The sequence below is a fragment of the Alternaria conjuncta genome (genome assembly GCF_024043145.1).
Source record: "Alternaria conjuncta strain BMP 0040 chromosome Unknown scaffold_9, whole genome shotgun sequence".
NCBI classification, from domain to species: domain Eukaryota; kingdom Fungi; phylum Ascomycota; class Dothideomycetes; order Pleosporales; family Pleosporaceae; genus Alternaria; species Alternaria conjuncta.
The window spans coordinates 965,236-992,900 of record NW_026250098.1 but is presented as its reverse complement, the minus strand read 5'-3'; the positions used below and the strand labels follow the sequence as shown (position 1 = coordinate 992,900).

The window sequence follows — 27,665 nt, the reverse complement described above, 5'->3', positions numbered from 1 at the left end:
TTCAAGTACCGCTAAGGGTTTACCCGGGTCTAACTGAATTCGCTATCTAAGCATCCAAATTCAGCTTCTCAAGCAAGGTATCTATCTTTCCCAGCAGGATCTGATAATTCATCGCGTCCTGAGCAAACTCGTCACCAACCTCCTCGCCATCCAAATTCCTAATGACACCAGCAGCAATCTGCTGTTCGACCGCCGCGATATTCTCGTCCTGCTGTACACTGTCGGGTACACCGTCTTCTAGTGCGAGATCGCCCATTGTACCAACAAGATCTCCCTCGGTACTAGCTTGCATGGCCGCGCTCTCGTCCATCATCTCATCTAGCCCGCTGTCTTCAAAGCGTAGCCTGAATCGTTCCGAGAGGTAGTAGCGGATGTCGTCGACAAGTTCGACAGTGTCAGTCTCTTGACGTGCCTTGACGCGATTCGCGGATTCTTGTACCAGCTCTGCAAACTCGGGTTGGTCGATGTAGTGTTCCAGTCGGTAGGCGATGTATCGCGCAGCGAACTCCTCCAGGCGTTGCACCCTTGTATCCCACCCGGCTCGAATAACTTCGTAGATGTCCACGGCTTCATCAGCATCTGTAGCTCCCCGTGGGTTGTCTGACTCCACCGCTGAGGTCGCGCCATTGCCTAGCGCAGAGATAATGATGGCGGCGCGCTGCTTGAGCTTCTCGATGAAGAGCTGATCTGCAGCAAAGAGCACGTCGATGGCAATATCCAGGCCGAAATCGGCGCGCTCGGTGTACATGAAGGTGAGGATGGTTTCCAGAACTGCTGGCGAGCAGTCAAGGGTTACAATCTGCAAATGCGGCGTATCTTGTGCTTCCTTGAACTGCGAGCTGAACATGGTTAGGAAATACTCGGAGCGCAATAGCATGGCTCGGTGTGCAGGGAAAACGGTCGATTTACGGGATGCTCGTTGGCGGGACGGCGACCTTGAACGTGAGCGACCCGATCCGACTGGTATGCCGAGAAGAGGCCCCGGTGCGTTTCGCACAGGCGGCGTAGATGACTCTGACGGCCCTGGTGACCGATCTGTGCCATCGGAGTCTTGATCCTCGTCATCATCATCATCGGCGCGCAGTAATATATCGGCGAAGATGGAGTTTTCCCGGTCCCATTGTATGCTGTCCACTTTTGCAGTGTCTACGACTCTTTTATGCCGGAGGACGTTGTTCTTGAACCATCCCTCTAGCTGATCTCTGCCGCGTTCCAATTCCTCTGCTCTTCGCTGGCGCAATAATCTTCGATCCGAGACTTCTGTTATATCTTCAAACAAGCGTTCTATCTCCAGCTGCTTGCCAATCTTGTCTATGCCTTTCAACACGACCAGCTCCTGCTCGTCACTCAACCCATGCAATGCCCTCCGTATTGAGACTTCCTGGAAGTACAGATACTGCAATGCGACACCCAGCGACTCGGCGGGTATAGTGTTGGGTAGTTTCCACGACGTTGTATTTGGCGCTGTCTCGAGCTTTTTCGCAAAGTAGGGCGATCGTGCGGCGAGGAGGAATTTGTGGAGGTGGAACTCTTGGTCGAAGGCTGTGATGGTAATGTCTGTCGTCTTGGGCGAAGGTCGCGTGAGGAGCGAAGTAATATGCGCTGCCAGCGGTTGTAAGGGATTCGAGGATTTCGCATAGTCGTAGGATAGTAACAGATTACGTATACGGTCGTTGAGCGCGTTGTATAGACATCGCTCGCCTTGGAACGTGTCGCGTTCGCAGAGTGCACCGTTCTCGAGGAGCAGGCGTATGACTTCGTAGTGACCGCATAGACTGGCCTTCAGCGGTCAGCGCTCTGAATTGGATAGCGAATTGTTTAGATTTGAACTCGGAGATTGTCTTACTAAGATAAGTGGGGTGTAATCAAACCTGTCTCTTGCGTTGATGTTTACCCCGGTCGATATCATTTCCTGGCAAACCTTCAGGTCTCCCCGCCGGCATGCTTCACAAAAGACCCTGAAATCCTCGCTCGTGTCCAGCGGATTCTCTTCCTTGAGCTGGCCCGAGGAAATCGCCTGGGCTTCGGTCGCGAGGGCGGCCTCGATCTCGTGCTTCTTCTTGACGTCCATTTGTGTGGCGAGAAGGAGAGGTCCTCAGTAACGGCGACATGGTGGAGGTGAAAGTGACTATTGCTCTGCGATGACGAGTGGCGGCGGAGATCGGCGTGACTATCGATAAGAGCAGTGACAGGGGTGCGTGCGCCTGGCAACTGCAACACGTGAGGCGCGTGCAGCGTTGCTGGGTTGACGGCCGTTAGCGTAAACAGGGCCAAACACCAAGGAAACTTGGCTTCCATCCCACCCACTGTACATTACATACATCCCTCGCTACCTCCGAGCTCTACTAACCCAGCAGCTTGCTACCCTATCCTACCCTTAATCGTTGCATGTCTTTTGAGCAATAGCAATACCTTCACCATGCCCGAGGAAGAAAAGTACGATGTGCTCGAGAAGATTGGTACGGACCGCCCCCGAGAGGCGCAAGAGGACGCATACTGACGTTGTATAGGCCATGGGTCCTTTGGTATCATCCGCAAAGTCAAGCGGAAGTCAGATGGCTATGTAAGCAGCGACGACGACGCCTGCGCGCGCGACGTGCTAACCGCCGCCTAGATCCTGTGCCGCAAGGAAATCAGCTATCTCAAGATGTCGCAGAAGGAACGCGAGCAGCTCCAGGCCGAGCTGTCCATCCTCAAGGAACTCCGCCACCCCAACATCGTCGCCTACTTCGAGCGCGACCACATCAAGGCATCGCAGGACCTGCACCTCTACATGGAGTACTGCGGCAACGGCGACCTCGGACGTGTCATCCGCGACCTCAAGAACAAGAACCAGGTGTGCGAGGAGGAGTTCGTCTGGAGCATCTTCAGCCAAATCGTCAGCGCCCTGTACCGCTGCCACTACGGTGAAGACCCACCTGCGGCAGGCCGCAACGTCATGGGACTCGTTGGCAACGCGAAGCCTGCCCGTGACCCCCGCAAGCCCATGATCCTCCACAGAGACCTCAAGCCCGAGAACAGTCAGTATCTGGTCTTCTCCACGTCGCGTGACTCTGCGCTAACAACTCACAGTCTTCCTTGGCGATGACAACAGCGTCAAGCTGGGCGACTTCGGTCTGTCCAAGATCCTCCAATCCCACGACTTCGCCTCTACCTACGTCGGCACGCCGTTTTACATGTCGCCTGAGATCTGCAAGGCCGAGCAGTATGGTCCCCACTCCGATATCTGGGCGCTCGGGTGCATCATATACGAGATGTGCACAAAGTCACCACCCTTCAATGCCAAAACACACTTCGAGCTCATCTCGAAGATCAAGCTGGGCCGATACCCCGACATACCAGCCTGCTACTCGGCGGAACTCCGAAAGGTCATTGCGAGCTGCCTGAACACAACGCCCGACAACAGACCAGACACAGCCGCACTTCTCAACCTGCCAATCGTCAAGCTTATGCGCAAAGAGCAGGAAGTCGTCAAGCTAGGGCAGGACCTCCGTGAGCAGCGTATGTTGACAGCGAAGAGGGAGAAGGAGGCAAGCGAAGCCATTTCACGGATACGCAAAGAGTTGGACGACCAATTACGACGAGAGTGGGAAGTCAAAGCACAGTTGGAGATTGAGCGACAAGTGAAGCTGCAAACGGAACAACGAGTACAAAAAGAGCTGGCTCAGCTCCAGGCGACCTTCGAGGGAGAAGTGAACAGGCGGGTAGAGCGCGCCCTGAAGATGTACCCCAACCGTCTGAGCACATCGCCAAAGCTGGCTCCTCGGTCCAATACGCCTACTATGGCGGCAACAGAACCAACGTCTGCTTTGTTCTCAGCAGAGTCCGATGGTGCCGTTAAGAGCGGCTCGCAAAACACCCTCAACACAGACTCCGACTTCGCCAGCGGAACAGACCTATCGTCACTCTCCCTGGACGACCACACCGAAGATGTTACCATCGCAGCTAAGCCAAAGGCAAAGCGACCGTCCCGCGGTCCCCTCGTCCGCGCCCGCACAATGTTCTCTCAGCCCTCCACCACACAAGTACCCGACTCTCCCATGGATGTGCAGATGGCTGAGCCGTCGCCGGCACCTATCTCGCTCAAGGGACTCTCGCTTTCCCCTCGTCGCAACCAGCAACCTAAGCAAAACATCTTCGCTGCTGCTAAGGAAGGCGCGAAGAAATGGGAAGCTGACGTTCCCCCGTCGCCAACTGAGGCAGAGTGGAACGCCGACTTCGACGACGATGATGATCTTCCTGTGCTGCCATCGCCGACCCGCGCACGAAGCGCCTCTGGTGGCCGTCCTATGAGTGCGGACCCCTTCAAGGTGCTCGCAAATGCCCAAGCGCCGCTGTTGAAGGCCAACGGTCGATTGGGAAGCACACCAAACCTCCTGGGTCCCAGAACTACAAAGCCCCGTCCTGTTTCCGCCGTACCCATCGTCGCTGCGTCGCCTTCTCGAACAAAGTCCAAGTCCACCGACACCGCATCAACATCACCACGCAAGACAGGCGCTACCACAAAGTCCATTCCATTTGCCGGACTACCATCAAAGAAGGGCAACGAGGCGTTCCGCGTTCAAGCAATGCGCAACAACGGCGGTGTCCAGGGCCGCACACTAGTCGAACTTCAACAAGCGCGCGGTATCCCTGTGCACACTATGAGTGAAGACGAGGGAGGCGCGAAGAAGGGCTTCGGATACAACGGCCGAAGGAGTCCCGTCAAGCGAACTGGCGGTATCAGCCCGCCCGCAGTATGGGACCCCGAAACCGAGCCGGAGATGCCATCTCCTTTCATCCAACGCAGCAAGCGCATGGTCCGGTAGGACGGACGATGCGTGACAGCCCCGGAACGATTACGACATATACAACAACGACACGACGAAGGGTAAATAATGGGGTGTTTGGACACATAACATTCCACGGCGTTGGCGTGACGAAAGGAGGGCGGGCAAATACCATTTCCTTTGTTCCATCAAACGGAGTGGTGTCTGGCGTTGAGGATTGTGGATTGAAAGCGAGCGCTTGCCTCGCGTCCCATCTACCATCTCTTCCCTTTGTCATCATCATTGCATCTGCGCTTTGTTTTACGCACATTTTCCACGAACGCATACTAGCATCTTTTTGGCGATATTGTGGGTTGGGTTTGGATAGGCGTTTGAGGCGTTGCACCGTGATGAGACGGTTTGCATCTGTACTCTTATTTATTGCGACGAATGTTACTACTACCATACTTCACATTATGCACTTTTGGATGACGTGGTGTGGTTAAGAATATATTCGAAGTGAAGATGTCACCATCCGAAGCTTTCGGTGTGTAGGTATATGCCCTGCGCTCCCGTCCCTTTGTGCACCGCCCGCTCATCGCTCAACGAGACAACATCGTGCTTCACGTCTGCCACTAATCCTTGTGGCCCACACACCACCACTGCACTCTCGCCCAACGCTTGTTCCAACGACCTGCGTATGATATCCCGCGTCTTCGGTCGACCGGAGTATATCGCTATCGACGGGTGGACAATGACTCTCTTGCCTTTTTCGAGGGAAGACGGAGTGGAAGGTGCGAAGGATGCAGGTCGAGACGAGGTAGCTGTAGGTTTCGAACAGCTGCACACTGCTTTACTAGCTGAGGATGATTCGTCAACCGCAGTGCGGCAACAGCATGTGCCGTTCGGACCACATGCTTGTTGGATATCGAGACTTGTTGAATCGACAGATGTTACTTCTTGGTATCCCTGCCTATGCGATTTCTTCTCGCTCTTCTTTTCCGATGTCTGTGAGGGCGATCTGTATTGCACAGTGCCGTGCTGGGGCTCGTTCTGTGATTTTGTGTTTATGTTGGGTGTAGTTACGCTAGAGAGTACGGAGTTGTGCTCTTCTGTGAAGGACTCGTCGCAGGTGATGTAGACGCTCATTTCAAGTTTGATGTCGCGGAGTGTTTCCTGCAGCGTTCGGAACTCAGTGTATACGGAGGACAGTTGCTCGGAGAACCAGCTTAGCTGCCCTCTGCTCTTGACGACCCATACGAAGCGGATATGTCGCGTGGCAGCACCTGTTGGTGTTTTGAAGATCGAAGTACTACCTGTGTTGCCACAAGCATTCTCCTTCCAACCCTGGAGGAGGTCGCGGAGGAGTGGGAGAGTGAAAGTACCGCCGGTACTTCCTGCGAGGAGAACGACGCTGTCGAATTGGCGGAGTGGTCTTAAAGTGCCGTATGGGCCTTCTATGGCCACAGTCCTGGCTTTGACGGGCACTCCAGATAGACTACCGGATTTCTCCGCGTGCATGAAGAGACGCCTGGTACCTCCCTTCTCAGCCTTGACGTAAAACTCCATCTTCCCATCTGCTGGTATCGAGGCCACGGTGAATGGATGGCTTTGTAGCGGCACAACGGAGTGACATGATAGATATACATGTTGACCAGGAGTCCAGCTGATGGGTGGGTTGGGTATAGTGATTCGGGTGGTGTTGTGAGGGAGAGGTGTGAATTCGGCTTTGCACGCCCAGAGGCCATTCAGTTGGCCCCTCTTCTTTAACGCAGGATGAAATACGGAGCTGTTGATGTATAGCAGTCGCAATGCTCGGAAGAGGCGGTCGAACAGGAAAATGGCAACAGGAGCCCAGACATAGCCGTTCATCTCGAGAGGGGTATGAATGTAGACGAACGCAAGGAAAACTGCAAACGAAACGATATGTTGAATAACGAATATCTCGTAATTCCAGCCTCGGATTGGTGTCATGGAACTGAACACAATCCATGCCAGGGTACACCATGCAGCAAGGCCTTTCCAAACAATCGCGTTATTCTTGAGTTGGTAGCCGATATAGTCGTATGGAGCCCATGCACTGAGGAAATATCCCAGGTGCATGGTGGCCGTAAGGAGCATGCATCGAGCGCACCATCGATGTAGCCAATTTAAACGCTCGTAACTCACACCGCTAAGACACCCGATAATGTTGTTCTTGCCAGCTAGCAGCACGATAATCGGTAGTTGGGCGATCGTGATTACACCGCAACGAAAGCCAATATTCTCCATGCTGAACATGTCCGTCACATCGAAGCCGTACAAACATAGAACGACCAGCACGACCACGTTTCCGACTACCAGCGACGATCGGCCGACTGTTGGTAGTCTGAGTATGCGAGCTTTCAGTGGTATGCGTAATGAGAAATTGGACGCTTCGCGCGTCAGGGCGTAGAGTGTCGCATTCCCGAGGGCGAGCCATGATATGGGCTTTGCAGGCGTTCGCGATCCTCCTCTTGCTGCGAGCATTCTTTGGCGGTATAGCGCATAGTTGTACACGTTGAACAGTGCTGCGACGCCGACTGCGGCCCCAATCACGGCGTAGTAGAAGTCTGGCCATTCTGTGAGCGCGGGCAAGGCGCCCATGGAGCCCATCGACATGTGATTGTGGCTCATGATGCTACGCGCTGCTGCACCGTTGCCGACTCTTGTTTGGTCTATGTTTCCAGGCTTGCACTGGATGCAAGGTTGGGCGGTTGCCAGTGATGGATGGCGTGTGCCTGTACCGATGTTTATCGCATGCTGACTTCGTCGCGAGCAGTCTGAGATGTAACCAGGGTCGTTGTTTCGTTGGTACGTCGAAGGATCGGAATGGAGACGCAACCTAGGACGTTGGGAATAGACAGTGTGTGACAGTGTCGTAGGAGGTTGACGAAATGTGATAGTCGTCCAGCGAAAGACGCACACACGCACCGTCTTCAGCCATGGTGCCGGTAATAGTCCATGTGGCCGTAGTGCCGACTGTAATCAATTGCCTCTCAGATGCAGGGCGGCAGGGTCGATGCACTGCGGGGGTGCATCAAGGCCCAGCGGGCACTCTGTTGGCCGTGGCTTGAAATAAGCTTCATACGCTAACCATAACCGGCTAATTATGCTCAAAGTCGCTCCTTGGGAGTCCGGCTGCTTGAACGTCGCTCACACGCCCGAGCCACCGACAGCGTGCCATGACCCATACAACGCGCATGGAAGGGATCTTTCCGTAGCTGCGAGATTTGCCTGTCATACATGTAGGCGGGAAGGCGTTGCCGAGAAATGTGCTCACACCTGGGCATGCCCCGACGCTTCACGCCTCAGCCCAGACTTGACCACTCTTGAGTGTCGCAGAATCTTACGCATTCATTGCACTTGTATACACTGCAACACGAAACCAGCGCCTCCAGGTCGTGCGTTCATGCTGAGGCGCCTTCATCTTTACGGAACTGGAACCAGCGAACGCGCAAGCCCACAGCGTACCAAGGACTCTTAAGCGATCGCCTGCCCCAGGACTAAGATAGCAGTCTGGAACTCGGTACCTATTCTTCGATCCCTTATCACCCCGCGCGACCTAAACGGAACCCGTCCTGAGCCTCACCAACGTACCCTTCTTATCGCTACACGCACGTCGAACCCATCGCCATGGTTGCTCACGAGGGTCACGATATGACTATGGATTCGATGGATATGGGCGGCATGTCCATGGGTACTTCCTCACATGGCGGTATGGCAATGGCGTTCGTCACGTCAACGACCACTCCTTTATTCTCCGAGGCTTGGACCCCGACGACCGCTGGTCAATACGCAGGGACATGCATCTTCCTTATTCTCCTGTCCATAATCCTTCGCGCCCTCTTCACCGCAAAGACATACCTCGAGATCAAGGCAGTCAAGAGCGCGCTGAAGCGACGCTATATCGTCGTTGCCGGCGAGAAAGCGGTTGTCGATAGCGCTTCAGACGACGCCAACTCGATGACCGGTGTCCTCACAACAAACGGTGTCCAGGAGGATGTGCGCATCATTTCGGCGCCGGTCTCTCACGTTCAGCCATGGAGATTCAGCATCGACCTGCCCCGGGCACTGTTGATGACAGTTGTGGCCGGCGTCGGATATCTCCTGTAAGCCCTACACGTCCCAGTCAATGCGTCAAAGCTAACTTTTGGGCAGCATGTTGGCAGTCATGACTTACAATGTTGGATACTTTATGTCTGTGCTAGCAGGTGCATTCGTCGGTGAGCTGGCGTTTGGCAGGTTCAACCAGGTTGCGGCGCACTAAGTCTTCGACTTGCATTCTGTTATTCATATCCAAACAAAGTTCTTCTAGAGCGTAATATTCATCGTGATAACCCGGAGACATGATTTTAAGAAGGTTTTTCAGCCCTTCGTGTTCGTCCAGTCGCTAGCACCTCATACAAGGGGAAACTGGACACCCTAGAGCTTACGTTTCCAATCGGCCACCTAATTTGAATGTTTTAATCTTGATATAGGCTCTAAGGTGTTTGGCTTTTCCCTTGTACAAGGTGCTAGGAGCTTCCTCGCAGAAGCCCGTGGGGTGCACAAAGCTTATTTCCAGCAACACAAATGCGGTTCGTAAACGTGGTATTCCCATCATTTTGATCTCCATTCCCGGCTATACAGTAGAACCATATTCTAGGCCTCGGCGCGTCACCGGAAATGCCATCGGTGAAATGTAACCTTGTTGGACGCTAGTCGCTTCCGCGGTGAGGAACCACCGCTTTGGTAATAAACTTGCTCAATTGTCGGCATCCTGCGCGCCACACGATACCACACCCTAACGGCTTGCACATTAGCGACAGTCGCCGCTGATGCAGGATACTGCTCACTTACTGCTATCTGCTTAGATCGTCGACCTATTCGAAACGCGGGATCAATGCAGGTCGCTTCGAGTGCTCACGGGCAAGCCACGCGATTTACTGGAACGGAATGCACGGCATGGGATGGGTCGCGTCCCAAAGTAAGCTGTAATAAATACGGCAGGTGATCTCGGCGTTTACTTATTGTTTATTGTTACCCTCTTAACCTTCTCGCATCCTCTGCGTCAGGTTGAAAGCGCTGTTCCCTCTCTTTCCTACACGGCATCAAGACCTACGTTTATCTCTCAATCATCAATATGCTTACCAACGGCGCTCTTGCGCTCGCCTTCCTTCCTCTTACACTCGCCCATTTCCAGCTCAATTTCCCTGAAGCGCGTGGATTCACCGATGACACTGAGGGCAACTTCCCTTGTGGAGGCTACAACGATGTCCAGCAAGAGCGCACCGATTTCCCAATCAGCGGAGGGCCGATACAACTGCACATGGAGCACCCGCAGACCAACGTTGCTGTATACATGGCCATTGGCGATAACCCGGGAGATGGATTCAGTATCGTCGCACAACAACAGACCCAAGTATCAGGTCTAGGAGACTTCTGCTTCGGTCACGTCTCGTTACCGGAAGGATTGAATGTGACGGATGGTACCAAGGCTTCGATCCAAGTTGTTACCAACAACCACGAGGCGGGTGGATTGTACCAGGTAAGCCTTTGACATGGAATGGTCCATCATCGCAAGAAAGTCGCTAACGGCCACATAGTGTGCGGACGTCACCCTGGTCAACAACGCCCAGATCAACTTCGCCGACAACTGCAAGAACCAGACAGGCATGAAGGTTACTCAGGAAGACATTCCAGGAAACCCCAATGGAACGGAGACGGAGACAAGCCCAAGCTCGGCCGCCAGCGGCAGTGCTGCATCAGCGACGCCGACAGGTGCAGCAGTGCAAGCGAAGGCTTTCTCGTGGGCATTGGGTGCTGTTGGTGTGGCTGGAATCGCACTGCTCTAAGTAGATGTGGGCATTTTGAAGTAGAGCATTAATACCACTTTTCGCGATCAAACTCAGCGCAATGGTCCAGTCTGCTAGGATGTGAAGCATTTTTCCTTTGGTGTAAAATTGATGGACCGCTATTCCGAATGTTCGTCTGTGCATCTGTATCTGCATGTGAATCCAATTGAAACAATGACCAACGCGTCATAGCGAGTGTCTCGAGGTGGATGAGATGGTTGTGCCATGACCCCTCTGACGTTGCGGGGATCTGAAGCTTCCACAAGCGAGGCCATGCACACAATCGGCGCTTCCGTCGAGTTTCGCCGATGGCCGCAACAACTTCACCAGCAACACCACACTCCAAGTCTCGGCCACGATCCCGAATTTAGGTGCGTACCGGCCCCGCGCTCGCTCTGAGCCCAAGCCCAAGCCCCAATCTGCGCAGAATCCGGACCCGACCGCTGACACTCCACGCCTACAGCTCTCCCCACGTAGTCATCCTTCCTCAACACCGCAAATATGGATCAAGCAAAGTTGGCGCGCATGCAAGCGTCGGTGCGCATTGGTACGTCCTCCAATTCTGAGCTGCAATTGTTTTATAGAGCAGTCAGCTATGTCATTCGAGGAAGTAGTTGCTAACTTGTGTGTACAGGGTAAGCAAGCCTCTCCTGCTGTATTTTGACAGCCCCGCACCGCAAAATATCACGAACCCGCGAAATCCCACCACGACCGCCCATTGGTAGCGAGCGATACTCAGGACTGAGATGGCTATGAGGAATTCGAGGCTAATTCGATATATAGCGGCAAGGGTACTCCCCGCAGGAAGGTCAAGAAGGTCCACAGGGCCGCTGGCACCGACGACAAGAAGCTCCAGACCGCGCTGAAGAAGCTCAACGTCCAGCCCATCCAGGCCATTGAGGAGGTCAACATGTTCAAGAGCGACGGAAACGTCATCCACTTCTCCGCACCAAAGGGTACGTCATCCCAAGCGTTGTGACATGTGGATAGAGAAGAGTGCCCTGGTACATCACAGACATGGCACTTCATGATCCACACTCATGCCACCCTACCTTTTTGTCGGAGTGCATACTAACGCAAGCATCTTATAGTTCACGCGTCAGTGCCTGCCAACACCTTCGCCATCTACGGACACGGCGAGGACAAGGAGCTGACAGAGCTCGTCCCCGGCATCCTCAACCAGCTCGGCCCCGACTCGCTCGCATCGCTACGCAAACTCGCCGAATCTTACCAGAGCATGCAGAAGGAGAAGGGCGAGGACGGTGACAAGAAGGAGGACGACGACGAGGAGGACGATGATGACATCCCCGACCTCGTCGCTGGCGACAACTTCGAGTCCAAGACTGAGGTCGAGTAAGAAGTTACGCAAAAGTAGCTTAAGAAAGGGTCGCAAGAGCCAGAGAGGAGATTATGTGCAATGACGGCCTACCGCATGTATATTGATATGGAGGACTTCATGAACGCAATGACCGTGACGGTCAGCAATCGCGGTGGGTCTTGCAGGCAAAATACCGGACTGGCGTTATGTCTCAGGAAAGATATGAATGAAAATCTTCTAGCACACTCTCCACGACCATTGCGCCCAGATGGAAAACTAGAGCATACCTATATTCCACTTTGCGAAGCCTTGAAGCCCGCGTCTGTTGGTTAGACGCTGCGGATGAAATTTCCCAAGATGCTGCGGAGAACCCGGAATAGCAATGATCTCAGGCGTACGTCATACCAGATTACCCAGCTGCAGGACTCGCACTTCACGATGTTTTTGTCAGGAGGACGGAACGTCTCCGCGTTGTTCATCGTTTCTAAGCATGTAAGCATTCCTCTGCACAGGTATGTATTGTCAGCGACGGATCGGCAGCAAGGGATTCCGGGATTAAGCGTAAAGTGGCTAGCACCCGCTCCTTAGCTTCCTTTTCCCAAGCCTTCAATATCTAACAATGCGTGTGAACAGCCTGTCCACGAACGCGATTCATAAGCGTGAGCATAAGCAACGCCCGAAGCCGGCTAAAATTCTGATAACGGAATCGTGAAAACCATATATCAAGCTAACGACGCGCTTAGCCCATTGAAACGTCGCACCCTCGATTCAGCATCGACTTAACGATTCGGCGGCTCCCCACCTGCGGTGTCCCTGAGGCTTGAAGCGCGCCTAAAGTTTAATAGCGACGCGTCTCCTGAACTTTTTCTTTTGCGACGTGTTTGTATCTATCTCTTCGTCTTCTTTTCTTTACGATACCCAATCCAAGCGCATCTTCTAATTATCGTTCACCATGAGTACCGAAACTATCTTGATCCTCGGAGGATCATTTGCAGGCATCAGCGCTGCGCACTACGCCCTCAAGCATGTCATCCCACAGTTACCCAAGAAGGATGGAGTTACATACAATGTCACGCTCGTCAACCCCTCCAAAGACCTCTGGTGGCGCATCGCAGCACCTCGGGAAAGCGTCTCCAAACAGATGATGCCTTCGGAGAAGACCTTCTACCCCATCGAGCCTGCGTTCACTTATGCGTTCCCCAAGTTCAAGTTCATCCAAGGAACTGCGACAAATGTCGACCCTACCGGCCAAACAGTCTGCGTTGAAACCGCATCTGGCGAGCAGCAAAACGTCGAATACGCTGCGCTTGTCATCGCGACTGGTTTCACCACACCAAGCCCGCTCTTCACACAGGCAACCGACCGCGAAGCACTCGAGAAGGTTCATACCGCCTTCCAGGAGGGCCTGAAGAGCGCAAAGACGGTAGTCATCGGTGGAGGCGGCCCAGTAGGTGTCGAGACTGCTGGAGAGGTTGCAGAGATCCTGAACGGCAGACCGGGTTTCATGGCATCCGCGCCCAAGAACCCAAAGGCAAAAGTCACGCTCATTTGCGGAGACAAGAAGCTCTTGCCTCTGCTACGTCCAGCCATTGGTCAAACCGCTGAGCAATTCCTAAAGCGTCTCGGATGCAATGTTACCTACAACACGAGGGTCGTTGGATCCACCAAAGCGGGCGAAGAAGAAGGCGCAAAGACGAGGGTGGAACTCAGCAATGGCGAAACAGTCGAAGCGGATATCTACATCGATGCGACAGGCTCTCGGCCGAACACTGGCTTCCTTCCGAAGGAGTGGCTCGATACCCGCAATCGCGTCGCATGCAACGACAAGACCCTCCGCGTCGAGCACGAATCCGCCGGTCCCCGCGTCTACGTCGTCGGCGATGCAGGCTCTTATACACGTGGAGGTGTCATGGACATGTACGACGCTGTACCTGCGGCTATGACAAACCTCAAGAACGACCTGCTTGCCCACCTGACTGGGGAGCCACACAAGGGCGATCGCCACTACACGGCGAACCTGAAGGAGCAGCAGATTTGCCCCATCGGCACCCAGAAGGGTGTAGGTGCATTCAACGGCTTCAGGGTGCCCAGTCAGATGGTGTGGATGATCAAGGGAAGGGACTACATGATCAGCCAACTTGCCGAGGGCACATTGAGGGGTGATCAATTCAAGAAGGAGGGCAAGTGGACGCCTGTTCAACAGGCTGGAAAGGCCGGACTCAGTTCAGGATAGGCTCGAAACTCGACGAAGCTACGATCGCGAGCAGACTTTACAAATTGACTGAGAGCATCGGATATACCTGTAATGTTTTGTTTGTCGCGTCGCGTTCATAGCGCATCGGAATACCCTTGAGGCATAGCGTGTAGGTTACGTAGTTTTAATGTTGTGCGAAGTCGACCTGTTTGCTCTTGTTACAGCCAACAAATTTGACTTGATACGTGACGATGGTTGTGATCTCCATGCCCCACCCATTTAAGCTTAACTCTAGCGCGTCATAGCTCTGAGCTCCAAAATTTCCCAGCGCCGACATAGATGCTAACAACTCGCGCCTCGAACATCACACCCAATTCAAGCGCGTATCAATTTCCAGTACATTCGCCATGGCAGCCGCAACCCAGCCCTCCCCAGCCCTCACGTTCCCTCGCCCCATCTTCGCTGCCGTCTCCCCGCACCCGTTCTTACAGGCGCATCTTTCCGCAGAGAAGAAGAAGCCCATACGCGCAAATGGCCGTACTGCAAACGAGTTCCGCACACCAGGCATCAACACTGGAAGTCTCACCCACTGCAGTGGCAGTGCAGTCGTGCGACTGGGAAACACAAGCGTCGTCTGCGGTGTGCGCGCAGAGATCTTGAAAGAGGAAGACATCCCGGGTACCTTTGAGTATCCCGGACAGACTGCCGACCAGAATACGGAGGAGGAAGAAGACAACGGCGAAGAAGTAGAAGAGTTGAGGTTACTTGTCCCGAACGTGGAACTATCTACAGGCAGCACACCCTCACACATCCCCGGCAACGCGCCTTCCACATATGCGCAAACGCTCATAACCCGCATACGCTCTCTCCTCAACTCGACACGATTGCTCCGCGCTTCAGATCTCCGCATATTGTACAAGCCATCCACGAACCCCGAAGACCCAGACACAGAAGCGGAGACACAACTGAAGGGATACTGGGTTCTCTACCTCGACGTGTTCTTCATCAGCATCGATGGCAATGCATTCGACGCGGCGTGGATATCCATACTCGCTGCGCTTCGCGATACACTCCTACCACAAGCATACTACGACGAGGAATACGAGGGAATCCTATGCTCAGACGAACCCAAGGAGGCGCATCGCCTTCAATTACGCGGTCTACCGATACCTAGTACATTTGCAGTGTTCGAGGGCAGGAGAGAAGAGGAGGATGAAGAAGTAGACTTTGTGCTCAGCGATCCTGATGCGTTTGAGGAGGGCGTGTGTAGAGAGACTGTCAGTGTGATGGTGGATTGTGCAGGCGGAAAGAAGGGCACGAAGGACTTGGTCATTAGGAGGGTGGAGAAGAGCGGTGGGGGCGTTGTCGGAAAGGAGTTGATGGCAGGATTGATCAAGAGAAGTATTGATCGGTGGGGCGCTGTTGACAGTGTGCTGAATGGGAAGGCTTGAGTGAGCTGGTACGCACGCGATTCTCACCAAGAGTTGCGGCGAACTCAGCAATCTTCATTCGCCATCGATGCGATATTGGAACGGCACGCATGAAGTTCATCTCGGTACCTGACTGAAGGAAAAGCAGAGTGAACGTTGGCATGTCCAAGGGACACTGTTGCAGATCGGACACCTCTTCAACCTACTTGGTCAAGGCGGAAGCCATCGTCCAACGCGAAAGACGACCTTGTTTTCGAACGTCTGGGAATAAGCCACTTCGCGAATGTAGAGCAAAAGCATACGCAGACGTTATCGAACAAGCTCGTTGCTAGTATGGGTACGCCAGCCTGCTCAGGTAGTTACGAGGCGCGTACGTCACGCAAAGACCTCATCGTCGCTCCAGAATCTTGATTTCTGCCTTCTATGAATCTCCTAACTTTTCATTCTGCATACATGAGTCTCAACCGCTCGACACTTCTAGACGCGAGTCGTCACTTCTCACCTAACTCAACGCACAAGATTGCGTAACCTGTCAGAACCAACGAACAAAAACGTCTCCCTGGGGGATCAAACGCTCCGCTGTTCCGCTAGAACCTTGTTTCGTTTGTCCGCGGCACGCTGCCGCTCTGGTGTACCGGTCGCTACATCCCGTGGAGGCTCAATAACCGTAGTACGCCTACACGCCTGTATACTAATACAAGCGCGCGACGTACGCAGCGCCTAGAAGGAGGCTCTATAGTGTGTTGAAGCCTACGTAATCCACAGACCTTCGTTACGCGCCCTCTGTATCCAGGCTTCATCCATGAACTTGTACAGGGAGTATTTGCGCACTTACAGCCACTCCTTCTACTCGGAGTAGATGCAAAACTACGATATCTCCACTTATGCAAATCGTGACGACGGTTGTGTTTCTCAACTCCACAACTGAGCAGTAACCTGCAGTATGTCATTCAAGTGTGGTCTAGACCACACGTCCCCTCGCACAAGTCCTGTGCGTCTCATGAATTGTGGGGATGGTAATTTCTTTATCGATACGAGCCGCTGTGCCACGAGCTGTCGTTGAGACGTCAGGTACCAAACTAAGCAGTGCAGCTACACTCCGGCTACTGTGAACTTGTTGAATGGCGGCCGCTCTTCTACCGATCGGAGACTTCTGCCAGGTACGCTGCAGGAACGCGTATGCTGTAGAATTAGCCTTGGGAGGAGACTTTTGCCTGCTAAACTTGACTTGGAGGTCATCATGAAATTGTGATTCGACGCCACGCACATGTCGTGTTCGGGGACAGAGCGTCAGCTCGGACTGTGGCATGCTGCAGCGTGATGACCCGTGGACGAGTTTAGAAAGATCACGTGGGATTCTTTATCGATTCTGTTTCTGGATACAGGACATGACAGCTCGTCGAGATTACCGTTGCCCTGGATCGTGTCCTCATCGACAGCAAGCGGTCCTTGCGAAGATCTCGTTTCCCAGGTACCGGGGCGATCCTCTGAGTGCTTCCCGTCGCGGCCCAGCGGCAAATACTTTAAGCTCCACATAGTGTGGGTGCGGTGGAAGAAAAGGGCATGTCTGCCGGATTGTCCTCCTTATCGGAGCCCTTGCATCGAGGCCTAAAAAGAAACATGTGCAGCAAATGGAAGCGCGCGCGGACATTAATCTTAGGCAGGGGAAGTCAGCACCGTTTGAAGATCAGCCACCTGGGCCTCGCGTGCGACGATCGTGACGCTAAGCGCCCCGAACGCCGCCAGGAACGGAATCTGTCTTTCTGTCCTATCGATACGTCAGCCGTCTTCCAGACTCTGGCAAAAAATAACGGGAGTCGCGCGAACTGCATGTTGGTATGTTTCAGATAGCGACGGCGTGCTGCAAGCCTCGCTGCAGGCTAGAGGGAGTTGGGCATCGTCACCACGTATTCTTGCGACTCGCGGCATAGCATTCTCTCATCCTACCCCTGACACCCGCGCCGCCGCCTTCGAACTGCGCGCGGCTCCCCTGGCTCAGATCTCCACCCGGAAACAACTACGCACCTACGCGAATCTAGTCACATCAGTCAAACTTTTGGATGCCTCAGCTAATCTCGTCCTAGAATGGGGCGCCTCAAGCGTGGGCTGGCCGCCCCCATGGCTGCATGTAATTCCCGATGCATGTGGGCGTCCCTGGATATATTATCTAGTAGCCTGCCCACCAGTTTCCTGTTCTTATCGCTGTCTTCACATCGCTCTCTCTTTGGCTTCCGGTGGAATACCATTCTTTCATTCTTTTGACTCTTTACACACTCCTTTTGAAATCAAGAGCCTACAGAGTCTGTGACTCGGTCCTTTCATTTTCACACAGCTCATTCTTTTCGCTGTCTTACGACTCATACAAGATTTCCACATACCCCAAAACCACAACCAAGCCAACATGCGTTTCGATATCGTCTCCCTTACCGCTGGCTTTGCCGCCACTGCCTCCGCTCAATGCGTTGGCAACTACTTCAGCTTCTACAACCGCGCCGGCAATGCCATGAGCTACCAGCGCCTCGATCCCGGTCTGTTCCCCGGAACCGAGAGCCCCCATCTCCACTCGTTCGACGGAGGAAACGGACTCTCCAAGTCCATGGGCTTTGCGGATACCCAGGCCTCTGACTGCACCACTGCCCGTATCAAGACCGACAAGTCCTTGTACTGGCGCCCAACCCTGTTCTTCACCAACGGAACCAAGCTCTACCGCGTACCCGAGCTAGCCACCAAGATCTACTACAAGTACGGCGATGGCAACAACTGGGCAAACGTCACTGCGTACCCAGAGGACTTCAACATGATCGCCGGTAGCCCGCTCAAGCGCTCCGACGGCGACAACCCCGCCGGTGTTCGCTGGGGCTGCCACGAGCCCGACGGTGGCTCCACAGCCATCTTCGCCAACGGCTTCCCCAAGGGTTTCAGCACCTGCAAGTACGGCTTCGCTTCCGAAGTCACATTCCCTTCGTGCTGGAACGGCGAGAAGATGGATCCCAAGAACCCCAATGCGCACATGGCCTACCCCAACGGCAACGCTGGTGTCGGTATCGAGAACTGCCCTATGACCCATAGGGCCGCGCGTTTCCCTACTCTCTTCATTGAGTACTGGTGGGACGTTACCAAGTTTACTTTTGGTCCTGATGATGCTCCTTGGGTCCTGTCTAACGGTGACCCAACTGGTTACGGGTTCCACGGTGACTTTGTAAGTCCTTCTTTACCCTGCTTGACTCCTCTTTCTAACAAAATGATAGATGAACGGATGGGAAGCCGGTGTCCTCGAAAAGGCCGTTAGCGAGAACGACGGTTGCAAGTGCGGTTGCGGCTGTGGACAAGAAGAGATGGAGCAGTGCTTTGGCTCTGCCAACGTTAACAAGGATAGCGATGAGTCCTGGAAGAGCTGCTCCGCTATGGAGGCATACGGTGGTGATGACGGAAGCGTTCTTGACGCTCTTCCAGGATGCAACCCCATCCAGTCCGGCCCTGCTTCTGCTACCTCAGCAACTGGTGCAGGCTGCACTGCTGCCGCTGTCCCTGCCGGTAACAGCACCACTGCTTACTCCGCTATCATGACCCCCACTGGCGTTGCTGCCATCTCTTCCGGATACGCCGCTGCATCTTCTGCTGCCTACTCTGCGGCCGTACCCGACGCTTCTTCTGCCGCTACCGCCCTCCCCCTGAGCTCATACTCAGCATACAGCGCTGTGCTCCCAGACAAGCAAATCAACACAGCGACTGGCGGTTACAACGCCCCACAGCCTACCCCCATGGTGCCATCTGAGGTTGCAGATGCTACTACCTGCGCCAGCGCACCTATCGTCACCGAGACGATTAAGCAGACGGTTACTGTTACCGTCGATGGAAACAGTGCTATGAGCACCGGCTCTTACGGCGCGTACTAAGCCATGTTTTGGCGAATTGCAATTTCTGCGCGTTGTGAAAATACTCGAACGAAAATTCAGATCGTATAGCTTTACGTTCCTTGTACATATTTCTGCCGCTTTTTAGGCAAACAAAGAGACATAGAGGATGGATAGATTTCCTCAACCAATCGTTTATCAAAGATACTTTTTATTTGCCATTAACCCTTTTGACACACGTGTGATGAATGAGTGATTAGAGCGGGCAAAGTAACAGGCGGAATGTGGGACAGAATCGGCGCTCGTCGTGACCGACCGCCGTCTTGAAATTACCGTTATCCACTTACCGACCCCACCAATGTACACACCCACACACCCAAAGTCCGTCGCGACAAGACTCGAAGCTCGAGCGCGAAGCCTGGAAGACCGCCGTTTTGACGTTCCATATTGAACCGAGAGTGACGTAGGTAGTGTGAGATACCACATTCTTACCACGTCAAGTTAGTAAAGTTGGTAACAACCCTGGAAGGGTAAAGACCTCGGGAGGGGAATGTGGAGCCGAAACGTCAAAGACAGCGGGGATTCTCGCTGTAAAGTTCATGTGTTCCAGCGTTCGTTGCTGTCCATCAATCTTACCGGGACTAAATGGCAAGTCCTCAGCAGTATCCAGTTGTCATTATAGGAGGAGGCCCTGTAGGCCTTTCTTCCTCAATCCTGTTATCCCTTCGCAACATCCCACACGTGCTTTTCGAGCGTCACCTTAGCACTTCGATCCACCCAAAAGCATGCGGCCTCAACCAACGAACCGGCGAGATATTCCGTCAGATGGGAGTGGAGCAAGAGATTATTGCCAATGCAGCACCTCCGAACACATGTTCCAAGACCGCGTGGTACACTTCTCTGGGACCGACTGGTACCAAGATAGTCTCGCGCGACGCATGGGGTGGTGGGAGATATGCCGACGAGTACAGGACAGCAAGTCCTAGTCGCTATCTCACGTTGCCACAAATACGGCTCGAGCCCATTCTATCACGAAAAGCCAAGCAGTTGAACCCGAGCGGTGTGCAGTATGGTGCCGAAGTTACCGACATCGTGGAGAAGGAGGACTACGTGGAGTTACGCATCAACTTCCGTGACAAATCTAGACCTAGCGAGACTACAAGAGCTTCGTATGTTATTGCAGCTGATGGCGGGCGTATGGTAACAGAAAAACTTGGCATTGAACTACATGGGGAGAAGAACATAGTCGACATGGTAACTGCGCACATTCGAGCACCAATATCCCTCAAACATCCCGAACCAGAAGCGTTCATAACTTGGTTCATCAACCCGGAGCTGGGCGGAAGTATTGGCACTGGCTATTTGTACCACCTTGGCCCATACCCCAACAATCCCGACACAGAAGAGTGGATTTTTGCCTGCGGCATCCTCCCGGACGACCCCGTCCGATTCGACAACGACGCAATGATGAGTCGATTAAAGAAGAGCATCAACATTCCAGATTTGGAAGTTGAAGTCATGAGTTTGAGCCACTGGTCTGTTAACGCTATTTCAGCTGAGCGGTATCGCAGTAGAAACGGCCGCACTTTCCTCGTTGGTGACGCGGCGCATCGCCTACCTCCATGGGGTGCTCTTGGACTTAACACGGGTATTCAAGATGCTAACAACTTGGTTTGGAAGCTAGCTTTGATGCTCGAGGGCAAACTTGGCAATGGCGACTTTCTGGACACATACGATGAAGAACGCCGCCCAATTGGAGAAAGAGTAGCGCGATCGAGCCTGCTTAATATGCGGAGTCACAGCATGATCATGGACAAGGCATTGGGTATCAGCAAAGACTCTTCAGCCGAAGAGAACAAGAGAGCCATTCAAGTCTTGCTTGACAAAAGCCATCCAGGCTATGCTCAAATGCATGCGGATGTGCAGAGAGCGCAAAACATCCTCGATGCCGAGTTCAAGGCGCCAGGGGCAGAAATAGGCTGGTTCTATCCAACTGCTGATATCGACAATGAGGGGCGGGATAATTTTCACGGCGGCCAGGTGGATGAAAATGGGAAGCTGAAGGTCACCGAATATCACCCTTCGACCATTCCTGGGCATCACTTTCCCCACATGTGGCTGAAGAAGGGAGATGATGTCGTTTCGTCCCGCGATCTTTTATGCTTGGACCGTTTCGTTCTCTTTACTGCAGACCCTACTACTTGGAATAAGGTTAGAGACGAGCTAATCCAGGTTGTTGCTATTGATGGTAGGGAACTAGAAGATGTTGACGGGAAATGGGATCAGCTTTCAGAGGTAGGAGACAATGGGGCCGTTCTAGTAAGACCAGATGGCATAGTGGCCTGGAGAAGCAAGTCAAGTGGAGAGAACAATGTCAAAAGACTGCCTGCAGTAATTAAAACGATACTGCGAAAGTAGCGCCTGTGCGAGTTGGCCTGCGATTTCAACCCAACAGAGCAGCGCCGCAGCATCAAATCTCCTCAGTTTTGTAGCTAGCGAATGCGTAACCGTATGCAGTCCTTGCAAAGTCGCGTTGCCCAGCTAGAATTCGAATGCTCGTACACCAAAGTAGAATCTCTATGACCAGCCCGAACCAGAACCAGACCGCGTCTAAGTCAAAGTCGCACTCTCATCTGGATGTTGCGTACAAGCTACATCCTCGCCTCCGATGCGATACCAGGGTAGACGGGCCGACGAGCCCCCACGATCCAACGAGGGTACCTAAGAGTGTTATATCAATTAGAGTGTAAGGCGGCCGGCTAGAGGACATACAGGGGGCCTAAAAAATCCTCGACGCCATCTTCTTCACTTTGTGAGTTCAACCGGCTCAAAATGATGATTTGGGCGCTGTTCAAGCAAAAAGATACCCCAACAGCCTAAGGAAAAGGCAAAAAAGTTCGATGCGCTCTTGCGAACGCCGATGATGACTCATCGGAGGTTTGAACTCCGGACCTTCAGTGTCCTAACTGGCGTTTGACGGCCGTTGTTAGACTGACGTGATAACCAACTACACCAACGAGCCTTGCTTGATGAAATGAGACCAAAAAGTGCGTAATATATTGCGAAAACGGCGTCGTCGTTGCTGTCGCGGGGCTCGAAAGAAGGCCTGGAAGGTGGGGTTAGAAAGTGGGAAAATGTCGGGCGCCAACTCCTTTTGGTAACCAATCCACGCATCACACAAGACTTTCTGCTGCTAGTGTGGCAGGCTTGGTTCCTCGAATCACTCATTCGCTTGGCTTTCGTAATGATTGACTCTGAGATTGAGGTACATTTGGACGTGCAAGTCGGATGATATGGTGGTTTTGATGCGCAGACTTTGATGAATTGCAAGTAGGTGCAGCGAGCATGCTTGAACGTTGACTAATTTGTATGTTGGTATTGGGCGATCTAATAGCATCCGTCGCGTTGACTATACTTCGGTATGGCTGAGTCGTAAGTCGTGCCGCGGCAAGTATCGTCATGGGGTGCATGGTGCTTAGCGGTGAGGTCCTGGAGTATGTGAGTCAGTTGAAGGTAGGAAGGAAACAGTATTGAAGATTAGGGCCGCAACTGAACATGACTGCTTTAATTACGATCTTGAATGAGCAAGGGGTTTAGCAGTTGTATGCCTTGTCCAGGCGATTGCTTGTGGTTGAGTGCAAATTCTACGCGTATGCTCTCGAGGTACTCGCGCAGGAACGCGCATGCCGCATTCGTCGGTGGTATAGCGCAGGTACGCAGACATGATTCCATGCCATGACCGGGTCGCGTTGCGCAAACGTGTAAATAGTGGTGGTGGTATATACAAAGGCTGTTCATGGTGGAGTGGGTGTGAGGTTGCGTTAAGATTTTTCAGTAGACGTAGACAGACGCGACTATGGTGACGGTGAACGGTGATTTCCTCATTGAGCGTTTGCGCGCAGCCGACGCGAGATGGAAGGAGTCACCCAAACGACACGCGCACCTCACAGTCATTGGTCGGCACTCGTCCTCCGGCACCAACTGATCCAAAAATAAAAAGAATTCCTATCGAACGTCACGTTGTCTCTGTATGCAAATCTTTCCCTGCAAAGATCGCATCAAACGTATACGCGGCATCGCTTCGCCGGCACAGCGTTCTCCAGTTCGGCAGCGAAGCGAACCCTCCTGCAACACACCAGCCACACTCAGCCGTTGACCCACTCGGATCGCTCCACCAAAAACATCCGTGCCAGGATAAACGGCAGCTCGACATGCGATTCGATCAAAAGTGGCATCCGAAGTGTGGCTAGTGAGGGGCGAATCTGCGGGTGCGCGACCTCATAACCGGCTGTCAGGACCCTGATCTGCATGAGATCCTACCAAGTGCAGTAACGAGACCGGTGGGCTGTGTGGACGATCTCTTGATCAATCGCCACCCTGCGACGACTTTGCTTGCTCCAACGAATTATGGACGTCGACGGCATGCGACAATGTACATGGGTGTGAACAGTCAAAAAGTATGGCCACCGCTGCCGCTGGGCACTGGCTTCCTGACTGTTCGTACTATTGTTGCCAGACATGAAGCGCTGACGCATCTTTGCGAACATTGACTCTCAGCTACTTGCGATTTATTATTACTGCTTTCTTTACCACACTCGCTCGTTCACGCATACATGCATTCGCTAAGAGGATGGAATTGGCTGGTCTTGGGGAATGTGGTGGGTTTGGTACACGGCGCTGCGGTGCCTGTCATCACACCTGCACCAAGACCAGATGTTCGATCGCTACAGTACAGACAAGATCCCGATGCGTAAGGTTCTTGATGTATTTCAGTTTTGACTGCACTGACATTGGCAATAGTATCGAGATCTTGCAAGTGCTCATTACTGCACTACCACTTTCGCTAAGACAGATTGCTGCGACAAACATACCCGCTGTCTCGAGCATACTCTGGGAGGAATTCCTAGACGACAACCGACCGCAATGGTTCGAAGAGCTGCCATACGATATACAATCCTACTTCATACAAGAGTTCGGACCAGCGACGGCAGCACCACCTGCAAGCGAAGCATTGCCAACCGACGTCACCGCATCACCAACGGCGTTACCCTCAGAGACTGCCTCGAATGTAGACTCTTCGATATTTGAGTCATTATCGACTAGCGCAGTGTCATCCTTTGCGATGTCAGGATCCGAAAGTTTGAGCACGATTTCCACGCCTACGGCATCTTCGAGCAGTACCTCGAGCGAAACCTCCAGTTTGGTATCCTCCTCTGGATCTTCTTCCGAATCTTCGACCACACTAGCGACCTCATCACTATCATCATCGTCGTCTTCAGAATCCACCATTTCAACATCTGCATCCTCTCTTGCAAGGTCATCTGCGACTTCAAACCCGACCGCAGATCCGGTCGCACCCGCTTCCAGCGATGCTGGTCTGACAAGACGAGAGAAGATCGGACTTGGTGTGGGCGTGCCACTAGCAGTACTCGCAATTGCCGCATTACTACTCGCATGCTGCTTCATCTTGCGCCGAAAGAGAAGGAGGTCCATCGAAGGCAGTCAGCCCCCATCATCACCTGGATTCATTCCCCGTTTCTCGTTCCAGGACCGCGGACTGGGCGGTGAGAACTTCGAACATAGGCGACCTTTGAATCCTGCGTCACATCAGACGAGCCGTTTCGTTGAGGATATGAATTGGGAGGACGATGGCTACGATCCGGCTCCGATGTCTACAGCCTACCATGGCCATCAGATCCCGCCGGCTGCAGCACCTACACCATCTCAGGCAAACAACATTGCGACTGCAGGCATTCCCCATCCTAATGATGGTAATTCAATGCCATCAGAGTCAACACCAATGGCGATGCAAGATAATCACACACCTATCCTGGCGCCCGCACTCTACCACAGCCACTCGTCGAATCGTGCGCGCGGCCGACGAACAAGCTACAAGAGCCTGCACTCAGTGGCCGAAGTGACTGAACCCGACGAAGAATTGAACGGAGACTCTCCGGTGCTAGGTCGCAACAACTCACCACCAAAGACAGGCCCGCGGAGACCCAGCATGTCCGCTCTAGACACGCTTCCCGTCCCGGCCGTGGCGAGCATAAAACGCAAACCCGTTCCCACCAGTCCCATCAGTAGCCCAGCAGCCGAAGCTTCACGAGGTCTCCTCCGCCCTTCCCTCGCATACAACAGCGCCGACCACAGCGGAAGTAGTTCCTCTGGCCTTGCCGTCTCCAGCTTATCCAGTAACTCCGGCCATGGATACCAATCCGACGATTCCGGACCCATCTCTCCCATTACCCACCAGCAGCCCTCGTCGAATCCTTTTGCGGGCGGATATGCATACCTTGAAGACTACGGCCCTGAGTACTCAAACAACGGGTATACCGACCAGGACGACGAACTGTATGGTGGGCACAGAAGCTTCGATCGGTATCCAGATCCCAGTTCGTCTCTCAAAAAGAGCAGCAAGACTGAGTGGCCGTTGAGGAACGTCATGGGTGGTGGGCAGAAGAGGACGAGAAGTCCCATGTGGGATCGCGTTTACGAACGCGTATGAGTGCATTCGATGCATGGTAACGATTTCCTTTGTTGCATATACGAGCATTTGCATGCTATGACTTAGCACTGGCGTTTGATTATTACGGGAGTAATGAGTGTTGATGATATCCACTCCTTGATGCGAAGATACACAGCGTCTTTGTACGCACGTTTTGTTATTTATACCCTCCTTCGCAGTACATACGAGGTTCTGTAGTTAGCGGTCGAGAACAGTTCCTCAATGATATCACAGTCAAACATTACTTCTGATAATGTGCATGGAATAAAACTCGCTAAATGTTCCGAGAGGTCTACAAGATCTCGTGCATGTACAGTCTACTCATCAAAACCTCGGTCCGACACTGCTGACGCGGACCATCGTCTGTGCTGGCCCGTGACTGCGGCCGGGCACACCAGCCCATTCTCGTACTCCACGTCCAGACTAACCTCTTAGTCGTGGAACTTCCTGTTCTCGTTCTCACCGAAGAGCGTGACCCTGATGGATGGCAGGGCCTGGGATTCGAGTAGCTTCAATCGTTCTTGGAAGGTGTTGTTGATGTCGATTCGGCCGTTTGTACCAACGATCATGGCACCACCAGCACTGTCTGATATTAGTCTTGTCCCGCATTGATAGTAATGTTAAACCTACGATCCCTCTGGCAGCGGGTCGCTCTCATCAATAGTAATGGAGACGTCCTTGCCAATGTTCTTCTTGTACTCGGTCTGCGCCTCCTCGATAGCCTTCTTGGTGAGGTCGTAGTCGGCCTTCCGGACCTTGACCTGCAGCTTGTCCTCGTTGAGCGCATAGGCGCCCTCGACGATCAGGTCCTTCATGACGCTCTGGTACTTCTTCTTGTCCTTTGAAACATCGCCCAGCTTCTTCTCAGCGTTCTCAAACAGGCGGTTGAGCAGCTCCTGGCGGGCGGAGAGGATGCGTAATCGGCTCTTGTTGGAGACGGTGGAGCGGGTGATTTGCTGCGACATGCTGGCCTGCTTGAACTTCTTCTCGTAGGACGAGTCGATCGAGGCCTGTTCCTGGCGCACGAGCTTGGACTTCTCGATGGCAAACTCCTCGTCGGCCTTGAGGCGGATTTCGTTGGCCTTCTCCATGGCTTCCTGGCGGATAAAGGCCGTCATCTTCTTGAGCTCGCCGGCGACCTGCCATGGTGGTGCGTGTTAGCTATCGTGTTGACGTAGTGGGCGGGGAGCTTGCCGCGGGCTGGAGCGGGTGGGGAGTTGTACCTGGTCGTCGGAGAGGGCGTGGACTTGCGACATGATGGCGGTATTGTGGGGGTCCTCTGGGCTACGGGGTCGGGTTATGGGTGCTGGCGTCGAGGTATAGCAGTGACGGAGCTTGGAGGTTGAAGTTCAAGCTTGGGCCCCCAGACACCCAGACGATGCCCGCGGTTACCCAGGTACGTCTGCAGAGGATCCATGGCACGACGTCGCAGGTACGCGATGGTAATATAAGACGTGTCACACTATGGATATAATAGATATATATTTTGTTCAAACTCGTCGCGTCGCCTCGTTGCTGCTCCTGAGCTCTCCAGGGCTCTCCTCCTGAGTCCAACTACATCATCAGTCGGCTGATCCCTGCAACCTGCACGGCATCGGCTAGTCTTCCCCAACCGTCTCGTGCACTTCACCGACTCAGCGTGACGTTTCGCGACTTCGACGTCTGCGCTGTCCACTATCAAGACCACACATCCCCGCCCCATACCCCCATACGCACAGCATGCGCCCGACGACTAGGTAGCGACACGCGCAGTGCAGC

General features: G+C 53.4%; 12 protein-coding genes and 1 non-coding gene across 13 annotated transcripts; 9 read left to right on the top strand and 4 right to left on the bottom strand.

Moving 5' to 3' along the window:
* Positions 1 to 46: 46 nt before the first annotated feature.
* On the bottom strand, positions 47 to 2,071 carry J4E85_006803 (uncharacterized protein; the record flags this gene model as incomplete). The annotated part of the gene is made up of 2 exons (XM_051471038.1): positions 47 to 1,780; positions 1,895 to 2,071. The coding sequence occupies 2 exons, from the start codon at positions 2,069 to 2,071 to the stop codon at positions 47 to 49; spliced, it is 1,911 nt and encodes a 636-aa protein (XP_051325248.1).
* Positions 2,072 to 2,419: 348 nt separating this feature from the next.
* J4E85_006802 (uncharacterized protein) lies at positions 2,420 to 4,808 on the top strand (the record flags this gene model as incomplete). The annotated part of the gene is made up of 4 exons (XM_051471037.1): positions 2,420 to 2,459; positions 2,511 to 2,563; positions 2,615 to 3,020; positions 3,073 to 4,808. The coding sequence occupies 4 exons, from the start codon at positions 2,420 to 2,422 to the stop codon at positions 4,806 to 4,808; spliced, it is 2,235 nt and encodes a 744-aa protein (XP_051325247.1).
* Positions 4,809 to 5,276: 468 nt separating this feature from the next.
* On the bottom strand, positions 5,277 to 7,382 carry J4E85_006801 (uncharacterized protein; the record flags this gene model as incomplete). Its single annotated transcript, XM_051471036.1, has 1 exon — positions 5,277 to 7,382. The coding sequence occupies one exon, from the start codon at positions 7,380 to 7,382 to the stop codon at positions 5,277 to 5,279; it is 2,106 nt and encodes a 701-aa protein (XP_051325246.1).
* A 1,020-nt stretch (positions 7,383 to 8,402) lies between these two features.
* Positions 8,403 to 9,036, top strand: J4E85_006800 (uncharacterized protein; the record flags this gene model as incomplete). Its single annotated transcript, XM_051471035.1, has 2 exons — positions 8,403 to 8,878; positions 8,928 to 9,036. 2 exons carry the CDS (start codon positions 8,403 to 8,405, stop codon positions 9,034 to 9,036), a joined length of 585 nt encoding a protein of 194 aa, XP_051325245.1.
* Positions 9,037 to 9,891: 855 nt separating this feature from the next.
* J4E85_006799 (uncharacterized protein) lies at positions 9,892 to 10,603 on the top strand (the record flags this gene model as incomplete). Its single annotated transcript, XM_051471034.1, has 2 exons — positions 9,892 to 10,296; positions 10,355 to 10,603. 2 exons carry the CDS (start codon positions 9,892 to 9,894, stop codon positions 10,601 to 10,603), a joined length of 654 nt encoding a protein of 217 aa, XP_051325244.1.
* Positions 10,604 to 11,104: 501 nt separating this feature from the next.
* Positions 11,105 to 11,960, top strand: EGD1 (Nascent polypeptide-associated complex subunit beta; the record flags this gene model as incomplete). The annotated part of the gene is made up of 3 exons (XM_051471033.1): positions 11,105 to 11,150; positions 11,350 to 11,559; positions 11,695 to 11,960. 3 exons carry the CDS (start codon positions 11,105 to 11,107, stop codon positions 11,958 to 11,960), a joined length of 522 nt encoding a protein of 173 aa, XP_051325243.1.
* A 913-nt stretch (positions 11,961 to 12,873) lies between these two features.
* J4E85_006797 (uncharacterized protein) lies at positions 12,874 to 14,154 on the top strand (the record flags this gene model as incomplete). The annotated part of the gene is made up of 1 exon (XM_051471032.1): positions 12,874 to 14,154. One exon carries the CDS (start codon positions 12,874 to 12,876, stop codon positions 14,152 to 14,154), a length of 1,281 nt encoding a protein of 426 aa, XP_051325242.1.
* Positions 14,155 to 14,522: 368 nt separating this feature from the next.
* On the top strand, positions 14,523 to 15,566 carry J4E85_006796 (uncharacterized protein; the record flags this gene model as incomplete). The annotated part of the gene is made up of 1 exon (XM_051471031.1): positions 14,523 to 15,566. The coding sequence occupies one exon, from the start codon at positions 14,523 to 14,525 to the stop codon at positions 15,564 to 15,566; it is 1,044 nt and encodes a 347-aa protein (XP_051325241.1).
* A 2,380-nt stretch (positions 15,567 to 17,946) lies between these two features.
* Positions 17,947 to 19,441, top strand: J4E85_006795 (uncharacterized protein; the record flags this gene model as incomplete). The annotated part of the gene is made up of 2 exons (XM_051471030.1): positions 17,947 to 18,744; positions 18,794 to 19,441. The coding sequence occupies 2 exons, from the start codon at positions 17,947 to 17,949 to the stop codon at positions 19,439 to 19,441; spliced, it is 1,446 nt and encodes a 481-aa protein (XP_051325240.1).
* Positions 19,442 to 20,224: 783 nt separating this feature from the next.
* J4E85_006794 (uncharacterized protein) lies at positions 20,225 to 21,817 on the top strand (the record flags this gene model as incomplete). Its single annotated transcript, XM_051471029.1, has 1 exon — positions 20,225 to 21,817. The coding sequence occupies one exon, from the start codon at positions 20,225 to 20,227 to the stop codon at positions 21,815 to 21,817; it is 1,593 nt and encodes a 530-aa protein (XP_051325239.1).
* Positions 21,818 to 22,323: 506 nt separating this feature from the next.
* Positions 22,324 to 22,421, bottom strand: J4E85_006793. The gene has a single exon. It is a non-coding gene; the product is annotated as a tRNA-Val (tRNA).
* A 1,591-nt stretch (positions 22,422 to 24,012) lies between these two features.
* On the top strand, positions 24,013 to 25,907 carry J4E85_006792 (uncharacterized protein; the record flags this gene model as incomplete). Its single annotated transcript, XM_051471028.1, has 3 exons — positions 24,013 to 24,149; positions 24,200 to 24,667; positions 24,716 to 25,907. The coding sequence occupies 3 exons, from the start codon at positions 24,013 to 24,015 to the stop codon at positions 25,905 to 25,907; spliced, it is 1,797 nt and encodes a 598-aa protein (XP_051325238.1).
* Positions 25,908 to 26,338: 431 nt separating this feature from the next.
* VMA4 (V-ATPase V1 sector subunit E) lies at positions 26,339 to 27,163 on the bottom strand (the record flags this gene model as incomplete). Its single annotated transcript, XM_051471027.1, has 3 exons — positions 26,339 to 26,489; positions 26,538 to 27,046; positions 27,131 to 27,163. The coding sequence occupies 3 exons, from the start codon at positions 27,161 to 27,163 to the stop codon at positions 26,339 to 26,341; spliced, it is 693 nt and encodes a 230-aa protein (XP_051325237.1).
* Between the last annotated feature and the right edge of the window lie 502 nt (positions 27,164 to 27,665).